This window comes from Hermetia illucens, chromosome 1 (assembly GCF_905115235.1).
Source record: "Hermetia illucens chromosome 1, iHerIll2.2.curated.20191125, whole genome shotgun sequence".
NCBI classification, from domain to species: domain Eukaryota; kingdom Metazoa; phylum Arthropoda; class Insecta; order Diptera; family Stratiomyidae; genus Hermetia; species Hermetia illucens.
Genome location: NC_051849.1, coordinates 1,719,192 through 1,737,765, shown reverse-complemented (window position 1 = coordinate 1,737,765; position 18,574 = coordinate 1,719,192). Strand labels below are relative to the sequence as shown.

Here is an 18,574-nt window from a genome sequence, read left to right as displayed (position 1 = left end):
CTATCGACAGACTTCCAATATCGCCAGTACTTCCACCTGGAATATACTGGTGAAACCTGGGAGACCATACGACTTGGATACACCGTGTGTATTCGAGAAAACCCCCGCGCCGACTCCATAGGCCATCTTTGATCCGTCTGGAAAGACTGCCTGTAAAAACTGTACCGTGTCATAGTCTTGCAACACGCCGCCGGTCTTCCCCTTTGCCCTGGTTGGAAGGTCCACAGCAAAGTTTCTCGTGAAGTTCAGCTTGCGTGTGACATAGTCCGTGGGGGATGCCCAGATTCCTCGAGGTATTTCATCTAGGATCTTGCTGTGGCCGTAGGACTTCGCTGTCCAGCATCCGGACTCACGTAGTCTGACGGCACTGCACGCTGCAACATATTTGATGTGGAGGTCTGGGGGGAGGAGATGCAGGAGTACATTGAGAGCATCTGCCGGGCAGGACTGCAGAGCCCCCGTAGCACCTGCACACGCGGTTTTTTGAATCCTATTAAGCTTTATTCTATTGTATTTCCTCTTCAAAGCCTGCCACCATACAATAAAGCCGTACGTGAGGATCGTACGCACTACAGCGGTGTACATCCAGAGAACCATCCTCGGCCGGAGACCCCATTTCTTTGCAAAGGTTCTCTTACAGGCATAGAAGGCTATACAGGCCTTCTTAACCCTCAGTTCTATGTTCAACCTCCAATTTAGCTTAGGATCCAGGATTACACCCAGAACCCCAGAACCAATCTTTGTTCATTCAGCCGTGGTAGGTGGAATTCAGGTATCCTTGTCTTGGCGGTGAATAGCATCAGTTGCGTTTTGGTTGGGTTTATGCTGAGTCCGAATCTTGCGGCCCACAGGCACACCTTTCGCAACGCTCCTTCCATGATGTCGCTCATAATGGACAGAAACATCCCTGATACTAATATCACCAAGTCGTCGGCATACGCCACCACCTTCACCCCGCTGCTGTCCAATGTACGTAAAATGTTGCCCATTACTATTAACCAGAGCACCGGTGAGATGGCGCCACCCTGGGGCGTGCCTCTGTTCACAGCTCTGGTCACGTGATTGCCTCCTAGATCGGACTGGATTATCCTGGTACTCAGCATGGATATAATCCAATGCGTAAGATACCCCTCCAATCTAATACCGGTCAAGGCTTCCTTGATGGCGTTGGTACTGACGTTGTTGAAAGCTCCCTCTATATCCAAGAAGGCAGCAAGGGTATACTGCTTATACTGCAGCGATCGCTCAACCGTGCCAATTACCTCGTGGAGGGCGGTTTCTGTGGATTTTCCTTTGAGGTAGGCATGCTGGGACTTAGAGAAAGGCGTTCTCTCCATAATCGTTCTTAAGTGAATGTCCCTCACGCGTTCTAGGGTCTTCAGCACGAAAGAGGTCAGGCTGATTGGTCGGAAGTCCTTCGCGGACCCATGACCGTGCCTGCCCGCTTTCGGTATGAAAACCACTCGTGCGCGCGTCCAGGACTGCGGTACGTATCCTAAAGTGATGCAACTCCGGTAAATCTCAACAAGCCACGGCACAACCCTTTCCTGCTGCTTTTGTAGCATGACTGGCATTATGTCATCTGGGCCTGGAGATTTGTAAGCGGAGAAGCTGTTTATAGCCCAGCCGATCCTATCCTCGGTAATTACCGATTTGATAGTCTCGCACAGCTGGGGTTGCCGCAAACCCTCCAAGCACGGTTCTGACTCGCAGTCCTCCTCGCTGGAGGGAAAGTGCGTTTGAACCAGCAGCTCCAAGATTTCGCTAGAAGATTCCGTCCAGGAGCCTTTCAACTTTTTAAGGAAGGATGGACTTTTATGTTCTTTGGACAGAATCTTACTGGGTCTCGCGGATTCACTAGTGCTTTCGATGTTCTGACAATAGTCCAGCCAAGACCGCCTCTTGGCGGTCCTGATGGCCGACTTGTACGTCTTCACCCCCAAACCCATACTTCATCATAGCTGCTTCAAGATTTTCAAAGTAGGTGTTCAGCTGGGTTCGATTAGGCTCCATCATTCTGGCAATGTAAGTTTTGCGTAGGGCCCGAAGAGACGATTTATTCCTCTTCATGACTTATTGGCATCTGAAGATCTATGGTTTATGCCTCTTTGTATAGCATAGCTGCGCAGTAGAAATCGCAGAAGAAATTCATTCTCAATGTAATGAAGTTTTGCGTATCACGTACTCACATCATGACCAGAATATCAGATTCATGCTTCAGAAGGACAAAAAAACAGAAGCATTACTTTTTAAAGGTTTGACAGTAGTGACTTGCATTTAGTCAAGTCGGTACTTCCCCTAAAAATACGTGAACAATGAAACGCGTTTGCTTCCATCTGATTGTAAAAGATGCAACTTTATAAACCGACTGAAAAGCTTCCACCTATGACTTACAAGTATACTAACTTTCCTAGCTTAACTTACTGAATTTCTTCTGAAGTTTCGTTGCCGGGAAGAAGATAGATTCCATGTTATAGTCCATAGTGAAATAAAGCTGCGAAACTAGCTTTTCAACGATTTCAGTGCTCTGACTATAAAAGCCAGAATAAGTATCTGTGGTGCTGGGAAACTTCTCCAGAAATCTAACAGATAGCAGGTTCTGCGGAAAACTTTGAAAGTTTAGCTTCATAGCAAAAGTAGATTGTGGGGGTTGGTTCCTCAGGTATCACTCGTTTCAGGGTGTATACCTGATTTCAGTTTGCTTAATGAAGACAGGGCTCAGAACAATGCCGAATCTCTGGTTGTTTGGGCGAGAGTCGCGGGACTACATTACTTACCAATTGATTGGTAGCCAAGGGGAAAGTAATTCTAGCCGAAATTCAATCAATCAACTCCAATCAAACTAATTGACTTTCTTGTGTTCATTTCAGGACCAAACTGTGGTGTGCGGCATTTACAATGTGTTCTGCTGTTTTTTGGATTAACGGTCGCTTACGCGTTGCGTGTGAACCTTTCCGTGGCAATTGTGGCTATGACTGACAACAGTACAAATCCAGACTTTGAGGTAATTTGAAATTTGAATTTGATAAGAGAACTGCGGAGTTTTCTAGTGTGAAGTAATGGCCCAGCATATTGTACTGTCGGGAAAACTAACGCCAACCAACTCATCAACGTATTTGCATACCATTTTTATCGATGGCTTTACATATCTACTGATAAGAAATGTCAATTTAGGTTTTCGACGAGTTCATAGTACGTAGACTTGCTGTGCTAAGTTGGGAAATAATGAAATTTTATAGACTATAAAAAGATAAATGGAAAGGTGCAACTGAAATGAGTACATATGCATATATTTATCTATATATAGTGGAGACCAATCAACAACCCACTTACAAGGGATTATGCCTGCAATAAATGGTGAACCCGGAATCAACACTGTTCCGAGTGAATGAATGATAAATGATATCAAATAAATAATTCGTCCATCTTCAGTTATAAATTTCCGAAGAACATTAATCTTTGATATCGCCGCTAACTTTTCTACTTTGTTGCTCACAATTGAAATCCAGGTGGGAAAGTTTCTTCCAAAGATTGCAGGAAGTGAGAAGGTAATGTAACTTAAAACTGAATTCAGTGCTGAATCAATTGGAATTTATGGGTTAATACATATTAACTATTAATTGTTTCTGATTCGACTTAAAAAATAATTTTTAAATCTTTTCTCGATTTTCGAAACGAACGCTTATCAAGCTTTGACTTATGTGATAATCGACTTAGGACGCATTTATTTCTAAGTAACATAGTGAAATCCTGGTTTTCAAATTATTCTAAATTTTGCCTACATTCACCATTTTTTTAAGGTATCGTGTAAACACAAAACCTTATTAAAATCGGTTTACTGTCGGTTTACCAGTGGCCCCAAGTTAAAGGTGGCGTCCCCACCTAAGCAGCTCTTCATCTCCAGGCTAGCGTTCACAACGTCTACGGACGATGATCTGGAGTATATAAGGAGCAAAGTTGGTTTACTTTCTCCTCTGTCCTGCATTAAACTCACAAAAGACGACAACACCGACCGGGTCATTGCATCGTTCAAGGTTACTTACCCACACGAAGTTGATGTCCTCGGCAACCCTTCTTTCTGGCCTGAAGGAGTATTCATAAAGCCGTATAAGCGCCCCAATTCGCGGGTAAATTTCAGGGCAACCCGCCTGCCTCGCCGAGCTATATAACTGGATCCATGTTCACTGTCCGTCTGTTTTATCAGAACGTCAGGGGTTTAAGAACCAAGCTGGGGACCTTCAATTTATCCGTGCTGACTCAGCAACACCATGCCATCTGTATCTCCGAAACCTGGCTAGACGATGCCATATTACACTCCGAGCTCCCCGAAGGGTACTCCACTTTCCGCTGTGACAGGGACCGGGATGCTTCTCGTAAGTCCACTGGCGGTGGAGTCCTAATTGCTATAAAAAATTCACTCCCCGCTGAACTCGTCTTCTCCTCCTCTGGCTTTCCTTTTGATTGTGTTGCTGTTCGTATCTCCCCGGCCAACTTCCTCCCGTTCATTGTTTCTTGTGTTTATGTACCCTGCGCTAGCCCTTCTCACCTGTATGAAGAATTGTTTGACAGTTTGTCTGATCTCCTAACCGGCAGATTCCCTTCCCTCCCTTTCTTCCTTTGTGGAGATTTCAACCTCCCCATGCTCAACTGGCCTAATCATCCTAGTCTTCCAATTCCTTCCAACAACCTCTCCCATTCTTTCCTCCCACTTTCTTCCTTTATGTATACTTGCTCTGCCCTGAATTTCAACACCACCAAAAACTCCTTGGGCCGCACTCTCGATCTCTTCCTTCCCAACCTCCTCGAGCGCCACCTCTCTTTATTTCCTGGTACATCCCCGTATGTAAAAACCGACGCTCACCATCCCGCGGTTGAATTTGAAGCGGAGCTCCCTCGTTCAAAACCCAAAACCAAGCGTAAACCCACTAAGTTCAACTTCCGCAAAGCCAATTTTGACGGTCTGAACTCAGCTTTAGCGTCTTTCAACTGGGTACATATATTAAGCAATTCATCGTGTGATCAAGCTCTTAACACCTTCTACAATATCCTCTCTGATCTCCTCTCCTGTTATGTCCCTTCTTCCCCTCCCTGCCTACGTTCTTACCCAACTTGGTTCACAACGGAACTTCATATTAACATTCGCTTGAAACATACACTGAGGAAGAAGTTTCGGGCTTCTAAAAATGATGCCGACCTTGCTCACTTTAAAGCTATACGATCTACTGTGAAGTCAATGGTCGCGTAAAAGGTACCTATTGAGCGTCGAAACCGCCCTTGCCCGCGGTAACTTAAAACCCTTTTGGTCTCACGCTCGCAACTCTCGTAATCCAACTCAATCTGTCCCTTCTTCTATCAGCTTCACTGACTCCACTGCCAACTCCTCACAAAAATTCTGCGACCTTCTCTGCACCTACTTCTCTTCAGTGTTTTCTCATTCGAGCCCTTCACCCTCTACACCTTTCATAACCACAGACTCCTCCGAATCACTAGCCATTCCTCTCCTTACGCCTTCCTTGGTTGAGTTCCTCATTGGTAACCTTGACCCCAATGTTGGACCTGGCCCCGATGGGCTTCCTAATCTCTTCCTCCTTAACTGTAGAAAACACATTTCCCTCCCCCTGTGTATAATCTACAACAAAAGTCTAGACGAATGCTACTTTCCCCGTCTCTGGAAAGAGGCCCTCATCATTCCTATCCTCAAGAGCGGTGACCCCTCCCTTGCTGTGAACTACCGCCCCATTTCCCTTCTCTCCTCTTGCTCCAAAATCCTAGAAAGATACGTCAACGACTGGTTGACCGCGCACTTCGGTCACCTCATTGTCAAAGAGTAGCATGGTTTCGTGAAACATAGATCAACGGCTTCAAATCTTCTGGTCTTCACCAACTTTGCTGCTAAACGTTTGAATTCACGACAGGAGGTATGCTGTTTATACTGATTTCTCCAAAGCCTTTGACACCGTTGACCATAACATTCTCCTCTCTAAACTTTCTTCGCTAGAGTTCCCTCCCTCAGTCATCTCCTGGCTTTCCTCCTATCTCTCATACCGTTCATGCAAAGTTTCTTTTCATGGTCACTCATCTCGTTCCTTCTCTCCTTCCTCTGGTGTTCCCCAAGGCTCTATACTTGGCCCGCTACTCTTCCTGTTTTTTATCAATGACCTCGCCTCCATCCTCACCTGTCCGTATTTGCTTTACGCAGACGACCTTAAATTGTTTGCCTCTGTTGTGTTCTTCTCTCTCCATTGGACTGTGCTCTCTTACAATCCAACCTTGATAATTTAGCCCGTTGGTGTTCGTTCAACAAGCTAACACTGAATGTCAACAAATGCCACTGGATGCGCTATTCCCTGAAACCCTCCCCATCATCCTTTTCCTATTCTCTCAGTGGTCAACCCCTTTCACTACTGACCTCCTTCAAAGACCTGGGTGTAATATTCGACGATAAACTTCGTTTCAATTCCCACTTCGTTGACATCATCAATAGAGCTTCCAAAATGTCTGGTTTTATCCTACGTTCCTCGTCCGACTTTACCTCAATCCAGCCCTCCTTAACACTCTTCAATTCCCTTGTCAAAAACATCCTTGAATACTGCTCTGTAGTCTGGTCCCCCTACCGCATCCGTGACGGCCGCGCTCTTGAAACTGTACAACGCAAATTCACCCGAACCCTCTTTTACAAAAAGAACCTTCCACGGGTTGATTATCCGTCACGACTCCGCACCCTCAATCTCCCCGCCCTACAGCAACGCCGTATTTTCCTTGATATGTGGACTCTTTTCAAACTTTGCAATGGTCTGATGGACTGCTCCGCCAACTCGGATATTACTCTCCGTATCGCCTCGTCTCATAACACACGTAATGCGGACATTTTTGATGTGCCCTTCGCCGAGCTCGAGATTTACTTTCACTCTCCAATCCCGAGGTTTTGCCGGTCGTACAATGCCCTACAGCTTGGTTCATTTGTCTCTATGTCCCTCTCTAGCTTTAAGCGCAAAATATGTCATTTACTTGCTCTTCCCTCTGAGGACAATATGTAATAAGAAATTTGCTTTCTGTGTATTGTCCTCATTAAATAAATAAATAAATAAATAAATAAAAAGACACTGGTCTGGACACACCAGCGTGCGGGATTTTTAACCACTAAAACCACCCCCGACTCCCTCCCTGCCCCGCGGAACCACCATAAGTTATTACATCACGGGGCGGAGTCAGCTCAATCTAGCTTAATCCCATTTCTTCTATACGCGGCGCACGTGACCGCGTTTTTCTCCTTTCCTCTGCCTTTCGCAGTTTATCTTGAATTGATGCGATCATGGAGTTGACCCCATCCCAATTCTCTTGATGTGCTAGCATTTTCGGCACCAGATTTTCTGGTACCAGCACCTCTCCTAGAGTCTCCTCTAGGTTCCTCCTTTCTGCCACAAATCTCGGACAGTGGAAGAATACATGCTCTGGGTCCTCTGGGACTCCATCGCAATTTGGACAGTCGGGTGAGGTCTCCAATTTAAACCTGTGAAGGTATTGGAGATATCCTCCATGTCCCGTGAGAAACTGGGTGACATTATAGTTAACCTCACCGTGTCGTCTCTCCAACCACTCCTTGATGGCAGGAATGAGCCTGTGAGTCCACCCACCCTTTCCCGAGCGTTCCCATCACTCTTGCCATCTATTTATGGATCTCTCCATCTCAGCGTTCTTCGTCTGCAATAAGGGTGAGATTGACTTCGCATGGTATATATTCGGCATCTCATCTGCCAAGATGTCAATCGGCATCATTCCAGAGATGACGAATGCTGCATCATCTGAGACAGTCCTGAAGGCAGAGCATACCCTCAGAGCTGTCCTCCTGTAGACTGCATTCAGTTTGTTAGTGTTAACTGACATCCGCAACGCCTCGCTCCAAACTGGGGTCGCATAGAGCATGATTGAGGTCACCACCCTGGCTATAAGCAACCTAGAGGTATGCCGTGGCCCTCCCACGTTCGGCATCATCCTCGCCAGGGCCGTACTAGCAGTGGATGATTTATCACAAACGTACTGTACGTGTTGCTTATAGCTGAGCTTCCTGTCTATCACCACCCTCAAGTATTTGATGGCCGGCTTGGAAGTGATGATATGATTCCCGACTCTAACACAGGCGTAATTTCTCTTTCGGCGCTTCGTGATGAGGTCCGCTTCCGTTTTTTCCTCCACAAGCGTCAGACCAGAGCTCCCTAACCAGCATTTGACAGCACTGATTGCCTCGCTTGAGTATAACTCAGCATCTTCGAGATGCTTTGCGACAACAACCAGTGCAATGTCGTCAGCGTAACCCACCACTGCGGCTTCCTCCGGAAGGGAAAGACTAAGTACATCGTTGTACATGATGTTCCACAGTAGTGGGCCCAATACGGAGCCCTGCGGGACACCCGCGGAAACGACGTACTCCTGCGGTCCGTCATCAGTGTCGTACCAGAGCCTCCTTTCAGTTAAATAACTATCGACAATTGCGGCGAGATAGGCGGGAATACCAACCTTCGCTAGGGATTTCCGGATTAGATTCCAATTGGCCGAATTGAATGCATTTTTCACGTCCAGCGTTACTACCACGCAATATTTGCTGGTACTACCCTTTCCGTGGATTGCATCTTCGGCCAAGCCAGTAACCAATTTGATGGGATCAATGGTTGATCTGGCTTTACGGAACCCATACTGCCGATCTGAAAGGCCGCCTTGGCTCTCAACTACCGGGAGTAATCTATTATAGATTACCCGCTCTAGCATTTTTCCCACCGTGTCCAAAAGACATATGGGTCGGTATGAGGATGGTTTACCAGGCTTAGGCAGAAGCACCACCTTCTGCCGCTTCCATGCCGCTGGAAATATTCCCTCGGACATGCACGCTTCGAACAACTCAGCAAACATGTCCGGCCTGGATTTCACGGCAAGCTTAAGGGCCTTATTCGGTACTCCATCCAGACCCGGTGCTTTATTGTCTCCTATTCCGCCGCAGATCTCCAGGAGCTCGTCTCTGGTGACTGGCGGAATTGCCGTCACATTCAGAGGTGGTTGGAATGTGTCGGTGTTCTCCTCTTGCAGGGGGAATAACCCCTGGATGATTTTCAACAAGAGGGTGGGGCACGTGATCTGCGGAGACGAACGGCCTCTAAATCGTCCCATCACGATTCCATAAGCTCTCCCCCACGGATTTACGTCCGCTTCTGAGCAGAGCTCCCTAACGCATTTCCTCTTGCTTCGCTGAATGGCGAGCTTGAGGGTTTTGCGGGCTGCCTTGTAGGCGCACTCTTTCTGCCCTTGATCGACTCTACCTACCGCCCTCTGAGCCGCTCTTCTGGCTCGGTGGCAGGCTGATCGAAGGCCGGTCAGTTCATCATTCCACCAGTAGTTTGGTCTTCTACGGGGGAATGAGCACCTCCTAGCCATGGACGCGTCACATGCTTTGGCGATGCATTGAGCTAGATGGACAGCTCTTTCCGTAGAGGCGCCTGCTATATCAGGTTGATCTAACCACACCTCTGAGAAGCTCTACTCATCCAAAGATTTTGCAGACCAGCCTGAAATCTTTTTCGGTTTCGGGCATGATAGTTCTTTGCCCTGAGGTTCGACATATGTCTCAAAGAAAACTGCCTGGTGATCGCTGTGGGTGTAGCGTTCGCTGACGCACCAGGACATACCACGTGCCAGCGAAGGGCTGACAAAGGTCAGGTCTACAACTGAGCCTGACCCCCCTTTCTGGAAGGTGTTTACAGCACCTTCGTTAGCCAAAACCATGTTCATCTGCGCGAAAGCTTCTATTAAACTGCGCTCCCTAACATTTGATTCTCTGCTACCCCACTCTAGGGCCCAAGCATTGAAATCACCAGCAATCACCTTTGGACTTCGTCCCCTTGCGTTTGCGATGATCAAGCATTTCCTCGAATTCAGACAGTGTCAAACTTGGTGGGGCGTAGCAGCTGTATACATATACACCACTTATTTTCGCCCACACAAAGCCACTGGCTGCCTGACTTGCAGTACATTGTATGGCCTGTCGACCGCAAGCTCATATCGCTGCTCCACCAGTCGAATCTGTGACCCATACGCCACCGTGACGGCTTCTGTACGGCTCACTTATGATGGCGACTTCCATCTCTGATTCGAATGTGGTCTGCTCAAGTAAATCCTGAGCGACCCTGCAATGATTGAGGTTTATCTGAATAAACCTCATTTTCTTATTGCAGTGAGCGCCTTCCTAAATTCAGGACATGTACTACTTCCGGCAATATGCCGGTTATCTTGCCCCTCTTTCACCTCGCACAATAGGCATTTGGGGTCCCTATTGCACTCCTTGGCAATATGGCCCTTCTCCCCACACCTTCTGCATCGATCGGATCGATCAATGCTGCTGGTGCATACCTTGGCGAAGTGCCCAAACATGAGGGCATGTCTGTCTGTCTGTCCGTCACACGCATTTTTCTCGGAGACGGTTATAGCGATTGAGACCAAATTTGATAGAAAGGTGGGAACTGTGAACGCTCACGCATACAGTGAATTACATCCTTTTACGTCGAATTTAAGGGGGGGTCCCCATACATGCAAAAGGGAGGTGTAAAATTTTTGTTCATCAAATATAGTCATGTGGGGTATCAAATTAAAGGTCTCGATTAGTACTTTTCAAAGTCGACCTTAGTTTTGACATTCGTTGGAAAGGTGGGGAGTGCGGGGGGTTGAAAGTGATCAAGAGTGAGTAAGGGTGCCATTCTCAGAAACTAACCAAACCGCCTGCCTGGGCTCCAAAATACCTTCCAAGCCGATATCTGTTTAAATAAAGTTAATAATAGTATATTACTACAATTTTTTGTATTTGGTTAGAAATCCCCCTTAAGTTCATCCTAGTGCCGTGAAATTTTGCAGTGATATAGGCTATAATATAGAGCATGATGTTACCAAGTTTGGTGGAAATCGCACTATTACTAACAAAGTTATAATACCTCAAATTTGTTGCTTCTTTGAAAATTGAAGACTATGAATGTCAATATCACCCGAAAGTGGATACTTTCACATAATATATGGATATATTACGTGCTACGTACTAAGAAATACACAAAACCTTTCATACCTGAAGCGTCCAGCTTCCGGTTTTCCGACTTGTTGGTCACTGCTTCGGCTCGGGTGGAGTGAAGAGGCTCACAAATTACCATCTGCCGTATCAAGTGATCCTCGTTTCTAATGGCGTTTTAATCGTTTACCACTGACTTCTATGTTTAGACCAATCTTAACTGGTAAGCTCTCGTTAGCGCGAATCACAAGATATCTCTCTTCCAATTTCTACACGAGGAATGCAACCCTATATCCATCCCCGCTATTCTAATTCCGGAAATGATATTTACGTGTTATGCCATTAATCCCAAATAACATCTTAATTGACGCGAGGCAATGTTCATTGCCTTTGGTAGTCGGCGAGCATTCAGATGCATAGAAGGCAACAGGGTGGACGACATTACGGTGAATATTGGATTTCAGGTATTTGTTGATACTTCCATGTAGTTGATGTGGTTTCAGGAATATAATGTGTATTTCGCTATTAAATTTTTAAGTGAATATGGGCGGCCTATCCGCTAGGCTCATGAGATAGTCAATTAGGTAAAAAGCGTCCGGATGGCTTAGTGGGAGAGCATCGGGCTAAAGCAAGGGAAGATCGCAGGTTATCATACATTTCACTGGTGGAAGAGAAATTTATTTTGTGACTCAAATTCGCTGTGAATGAGTGTTTGAGGCAAATCAAGGTAACAATCCTAAGCGTGCATTATGCTGACCACATTGCGTCCTAGCGCATGGTTGCGATTTAGAAGGAAATGCTCTAATATTCTTCCAGATTTAGAGCCAAACTGGATTAGTACGCCTTCTATTATTAACATCCTGCTTAATCCCTTAATACCTCCTCCTATTTTTTAAGGTTTTGTTGATTTTTACTCGCTCAAATTCCCTCCGAATCTGGATAAGATTATCACCCAATCCAATCATTCCTGGATGGCAGGGATAGGCTGTGTGTCTACCGATATTTTGCTGCAAGTTTTCAACAGTCTTGACATCTATTTACAGATCACTTCCTTCCAGCGTCTGTGCCGAAGGTGGGATTGACTTCACATTGTATATGTTCGTTATTTTATATGCCAAGATATCAGTCGGTATCATTCTCGAGGTGGCGAACGTTGGATCGTCTAAGACGGCTCTGAAACCAAAACACGCCATCAGGACTATACTACTTACATAGATAGCACTAAGTTTCTGGGGATCCGAAAAAAGATTCACTCAGATATGATCGTTGAAAGAAAACAATCTGCACCGTAAACGACTCGAGGTTGAGACTTTAAATGCGTTTTTCTACGACTGACAGATCTTTTTGAACATTGGCATGCTTGTTAAGCACATAAAAATGTAGTGTTTCGTCATCCCAGTTTTTTTGATAAAAAAATAGCCGTTTTATAATGGTTTTTAGTGAAAAATCGAACTATTAATTTTGACTGTCCGCCATTTTGTTAAAATACCACATTAGCTAAATTGGTTTCATGTCATGATTCTATAGGTGCATCCCAAGGGCTTACGTCCGCCTCTGAGCAGAGCTTCTTAATATATTACCTCTTGCTAGGCTGGGTGGCCAGTTTGAGGGTTGTACTTGCTTTCTTATAGGCGGACCCTGGTGACCTGATCGATCCCATCTACCGCCCTCTGAGCCAGGCTTTGGATTCGGTGCTAGGTTGATCGAAAGCTTCGGCCCCCGGCGCAGTATCTACCAGCGGAATCTGTGACCCATACCCCAAAGTGACGGTCTCAATCAGGTTCACTTATGATTAGATTTTCCATCTTAGATTCGTAGGTAGACTACCGCTCAAGTAAACTGTTAACAACTCCGCAACGATTGAGGTTTATTTGAATGAACCTAATTTTCTCATTGCAGTCAGCGCCTTCCTAAATTCTGGCCATTATGCCGGTTACTCGTCACGCCTTTCCTTCGCGAATTCAGGGTTCCCATTGCACTCCCTGGAAATATGGTTCTTCTCCCCGAACCTTCTGATCAATGCCGCCAATGCATGCCTAAACATGAGGCATTTAAGGCACCTTTTTAGTGAGGTTTGTTCTCATAAAAAGCAAACTCCCCACCCAATCAGAACTTTCTAGGTTGCCAATAGCTTCTGCCCTGCCTCCACCGGTAAAGCTATTGTGCTTGTAGGAGTACCACAATTGGCTTTTTGCAAGTTTCAACTTTAGCTCCGCTTTTCGGAGCTGCTTGTATGCCTTTTTCTCTTAAGGGTCTGCTGATTCTCTAGAGGTTTTTCTCATACTCTTTTATTTAGCCATAATTTGATGGTAGTACGATTAGGTGTCACTTGGGTCACTTCTTCTTCTTCTTTGTTTCTTCTTCTTACAAACTACAATATTTTAAAGGATTCTAATAGCACTTCCTATATACCTTATGGCTTGGTGCATGTTGTGTTTGTCCTTGGTAAACTTGGACTGTTCACCATTTTTTTGAATCAAGTTCTGTGAAGGGCAATTCCTCCGGATCAGAGCTATGTCCTCTATGAGTCCCGACAGGATTACTCCTTTTATACACTCCTTTACTTCTGGTATTCATTTCCCTTTCCCGTGTTTTATCTTCTACGGTGTTTGGCATAGGTGGGGATTTCAGATTTCACGGGCGTCTTTCCTGCACCATAAGTTTACTCCTTCGCTACTTATCGCCTAATTTTGCTTCCAAGTTGGCCATGAATATTTCGCTGGTGAACGGGAAAAGGGTGGCTCCTTTTAGCTGTTTATAATATTCGCCCCTGAGAGTGAAGAAGTTTTCTTCCATACATATTTTAACTAGCTTCATGTATTGATTTACCTTACCTCTGCATTGTGGATCCTTATGTTGCTGAAGAACCCAATCCTGTACTAAAGCCGTCGCCACTTTGACTGGGATACTTGGGAAGAAAGAAAGAGCCTTGACCTCGAAAGGCACTAAGGCTTCGTTTTCACCGATTTCTCCAATCAATTGAAGAGCCTTGCAGAACTCACCTGAATTCTTAACCGATATAGTCGCAAACTGTTTTTCGATATTCTGGAATTCCTTTGGTAAACCATCAGCAATCTGATGCGTGAAAGACATTTTTGCCGAAACGATTTCCCTCATTGTCTTGCTTGGTTGGCTGGAGTCCATTGATTCCAGGAAGTACTGGGTTTAAGATTTTCAATCTGTTGCTTTCCAAAAGTGTTTGGTATTCCTTCACAACCCTCTCTACCTGTTTTATGAATTATGGTGGGGGGATCGATCCTGTGTCTTCTATATGGCCCATTCTCTAGCTTTTCCTTCATCCGGCTTTCGTAGTCATCCTTGTCTAAAATTATTAGCACGTTCTCTTTATGTGCTTTAATGTAGTAAGCGGGTTTCCTTATAAGCTCTTTAATTTCTTTCCTCTCTTCGTTGGTGTTCCTGGCCTTTCTAAATTTATTATCGTTGATGGCGTCCGCTGTTGCTGTCTGAATGGGGAAATAGCGGGATGTGCAGCCATCAAAATTACAAGATAGTTGGGGGGAGAAACCAGAACGACCAGAAAGGGTTGAGGTTTCCGCGTTTCAACACTGGTAAAATATTCGTTTCAGGATTTCCATATTAAGGATTTTACCGAGGAACGCAGAGTTTTGGAAAAAAAATAAGTCAGCATAGGTTCTAGAAGATAGGATCTTCTTCCTCGCAGTGTGCTTTTGACAAAGTTTTTTGTGAACTTCGGTGGTGAACCAGACAGCTTAAGAGCGTAAGCACTGAGGAGAGGAGGGGACGTAACAGGGAAGAAGGTTAGATAAAATGGTATAGAAGGTGTTGAGTGCTTAGTCACACGGTAATGGAGAGAGGAGGGGAACCCAGTTGATTGTCGCCAGGGCTGACCAAGTTTAGACCTTCGAAGTTCGCCTTACGAAAGTTGAACTTGGTAGGCTTGCGCGCGACAGGAGGGTGGAGTCGGGATATCTGAGCATCAAACTCGAGAGCAGGATGATGGACGTCAAAGGCAAAGTAAGAGGAGGCATGACGGGATTGGGAAAGGCAACGCACAGAAAGGTTGGAGAGGGCAAGGTCAAAACTTCGATCAATGAGGTTTCTAAAAAGCTTAAACAGGAGGACGCGCAGGTGTATACGAAAGTGGAAAAAGGAAGGAAAGAGTGGGTGGAGTTATTACGGAGGGAGGGGAGGCCAGGAATAATAGGCCAGGAGAGCATAGGAAGATTAAAGTCGACCCTGGAAAAAAAGAAAGTAAGGGGAATAAAACGATAAGGGCTTCTGATAATTTGTCGAAGAAATCCTCGTACAGAGGCAGGGAAAATATACAGCTATTAGGGCACCTCCGCCAGTTGTCTTACCAAGGGCAGTCTCTGTCACATCGAAAGACAGAGTAATATCCAAGGAGCTCGGACTCTAAACTCCTGTCATTCAACCAGGTTTCAGAAATGCAGATGACGTGATGTTGGAGTGCTAAGACAGACTGTTTGAAATCCGACAGCTTGGCCCTTAGACCACTTACATTTTGATAAAACAGTGTAAACTTGTCGGAATTATTTGAGTTCGGCAAGGTAGGCGAGTGGGCCGGAAATTTTTAGGAAACGTAGTGCTCTGATAAGGCTTTACGAAGACCCCCTGTGGCCAAAGGAAAATTGGGTTGGGGATATGTCGCTTTGAAGGAAGCTATTACTCGGTCAGGAGAGCCATCTTTGGTCAACTTCACACATAAGTGAGGTGACAAAGTTGAATTGGCTTTGTTTCTGATATAGGCCAGGATCTCGTCGGATGTGGTGGAGTGGGCTAGCGTCGACAGAAACACTTGCTTCGGCGGCGAGGCGACTTTCAGGTAGGACCCGCTCGGGGGGCATGAGATCAGAAAGGCCTACGTGTCAGCGGTGGCGGGCGATAATGATACACAGGAGGGAACGCGTAGTGGCGCTAATGTACGATAGTAGGACAATCATCAGAACTGCGCAGCGCAGTCGATGCTGAATAGGAACCATGTCCCTTGGATGGAGGGCGATTTTTAAGTTGACGGAATCTGCAACCGTCGGACTGGTATGTTTTTTATAGATGTACAGTGGAACAGTGCGTGGCGGATAGAACCGGAGCGACTAAGGTATGGCGTCAGTATTGCTGACCGCAGTCGCCGACAGGGTATAAGCAGAGCCAGTCAGCAGCGTCTCAGGAGTTGAGGCTACGCTGGTGCTCGATGAAGCAGCAGCTTGTCAGTAATGAAAAGCGGAATATGTTCACGACCTTGGACTGCAAAATTGAGTCCTTTGTTAACAAATTTCAGCTGTTGTTCAATGAAGGTCTGCGAGGATTGATTTACTACGAAAATATCAATTTGGTGGACTGGAAGATTGGGAAGACATGGTATGGACGTCCTTTTCAGCAGCAGGAACAACTAACTCAAAACCCTTCTGGGATCGACCAAAGGTCATATCGATCAAATAGCGAAGTCTGGTGTACACAAAATTTCCTGATTGCAGGAAAGTATGCAACGGACAAACCAGAAGGATCGTGGAAATACGTTTTAGGGAAGACTTAGAGGAAGCAGAATTGACAGAAAGAAAGGGTGGGTCGGCTTTCAGACCAAAGGTAGCATTCCTGCCCACCCGAGCCGAACAAATCGTCCTAAATAAACGTAGGGTGTCCAGGGAGGACGTAAGGTTGGCGAACTGTATAAGCGATATGAGGAAGGTAGACGTGGCCGAAAGTGTAGAAATTTACAAAAGGCCAAGGGATGAACTTCTCAACGAGGATCAAGGCAACGGTTACTCCTGGCTCTTCAATTCGTCAGAAGACGTATTCCTATCCCATTTGGACCTAATAAGCCACAATTTCTGGCTTTTGAGTTGTGTGTTTCGGGGTTATAACTGGACCATGGCTGGAATACTTCTCATAGATAGTTGAATTGATTTTAGAACAGTTTTATGTAAGTTAATACGATCGTTATTTTATAAAAGCTTTTTTTTTCATTACAGACATACACTTGGGATAATAAAGGTGTAGTGCTCAGCAGTTTCTTCTTTGGTTACGTTGTGACTCAAGTGCCTTCAGGACAGCTAGCGCATCGGTTTGGCGCTAAATATCTCCTGTTCTTTGGATTGCTTCTATGTTCAGTGCTAGCAATTGGTACACCATGGTTGGCATCATTTGGAGGCCAAAGTGCAGTCATTGCAGTCCGTGTAGTTCAAGGTCTCTCTCAAGGAGTCGTATTTCCTTCTACGCACAATATCCTATCGAGATGGTCACCGTTGGAGGAACGTGGCCGCTTAACCACCTACTGCTATGCTGGGAGTCAGTTCGGTACAGTGATAATGCTGGCAGTAAGTGGAGAGATGGCTTCGTCCAACTTGGGATGGCCTAGTATTTTTTATATATCAGGATTAGTTGGAGTTGTGTGGTCGGCGGCTTGGCTACTTTTTGGATCGAGTTCTCCATCAGAAAATCGCTTTATTTCGGCTGAAGAAAGAAATTTAATTGAAAAATCGCAACGAGTTGTGGAGGATGGGGAGAAGAAGTCTTTGCCAACACCTTGGTTGAAGATATTCACTTCGCCTGCCTTCCTTTCACTTACATTGGTCCACTGTACCCATAATTGGGGTTTCTGGACATTGCTAACTGAAATCCCAACGTACATGAACAGCGTCCTCGGCATGGATATAAAGTCCAACGCTCTTTATTCTTCGCTACCTTATTTGGCCATGTGGATAATGTGCTATGTTTTCGCCATCCTTGCTGACATCATGAATAAGTGGGAATGCATCTCGCTCAACTTCAGCCGGAAATTCTTCAACTCTGTCGGCCATTGGATTCCCATGGTGGCGCTTATTGGGCTAGGTTACATGACGAAAGAAACTACCGGCCTTGCGATAGCTCTCCTTACCGTGGCAGTTGGTATGAATGCCGCAGTTTATTTAGGGTTCCAGGTGAACCACATCGATTTAGCCCCCAACCATGCTGGAACATTGATGGGAATTACGAACTGTGCAGCAAACATAATGAGCCTCATTGCTCCTCTTACTGTAGATGCAATTGTCAAGGACGAGGTAAGATTATCCTTGAAATGACGAACACCAACTTTAATATATTATCCCAAATTTAATTTTCCAGAAAGATCCAGTGGAATGGAGGACTGTGTTCTTTGTTTCGTCAGGTTTCTACCTAGTTGGAAACCTTCTGTTTATTATCTTCGGCAAGACGCAGGTCCGAAAATGGAACGATTATGGTATCGAATCCAGTACTGAGATGGAAGGAAAACCCGAGGGAAAGAACGTAGCCGAACCTTAGGTTCTTTAGTTTAGTTTAGTTTACGAATTTTTAGAACTAGAAATAGAATAAAGTGTAGTTGGTAGTTGTACAGAACCTCTCAGTGGCCATTAACGCTATTGAATTTCCAAATTGCCTTGTATTGTAGTGAAAGTGTGGCGCGGCAGGATTCGCGAGGTGATGCGCAAAGTCGTGGATGAGTGGAATTGGATATCGGTCAGGAACAGTCTGTCCATTTAGCCTTATGTAATCCCCACATGGGCGCCATTCGCCGTTTGG

The 18,574-nt window shown here is 45.6% G+C and overlaps 1 protein-coding gene across 2 annotated transcripts in view; it reads left to right on the top strand.

Annotated features, from left to right (window-relative positions):
• The window catches only part of LOC119661186 (putative inorganic phosphate cotransporter), a 46,187-nt gene extending 27,613 nt beyond the window's left edge, over positions 1–18,574 (top strand). Inside the window, exons 1-4 of one of the 2 annotated variants that reach the window (XM_038070406.1) lie at positions 2,664–2,802; positions 2,871–3,004; positions 17,008–18,075; positions 18,140–18,574. In XM_038070406.1, the coding sequence (XP_037926334.1) occupies positions 2,706–2,802; positions 2,871–3,004; positions 17,008–18,075; positions 18,140–18,316 (1,476 nt within the window). In that variant the 5' untranslated portion in view covers positions 2,664–2,705 and the 3' untranslated portion in view covers positions 18,317–18,574. Of the gene's footprint in view, positions 1–2,663; positions 2,803–2,870; positions 3,005–17,007; positions 18,076–18,139 lie in introns of those variants that run through there. The other variant, XM_038070405.1, reaches the window with a different exon arrangement.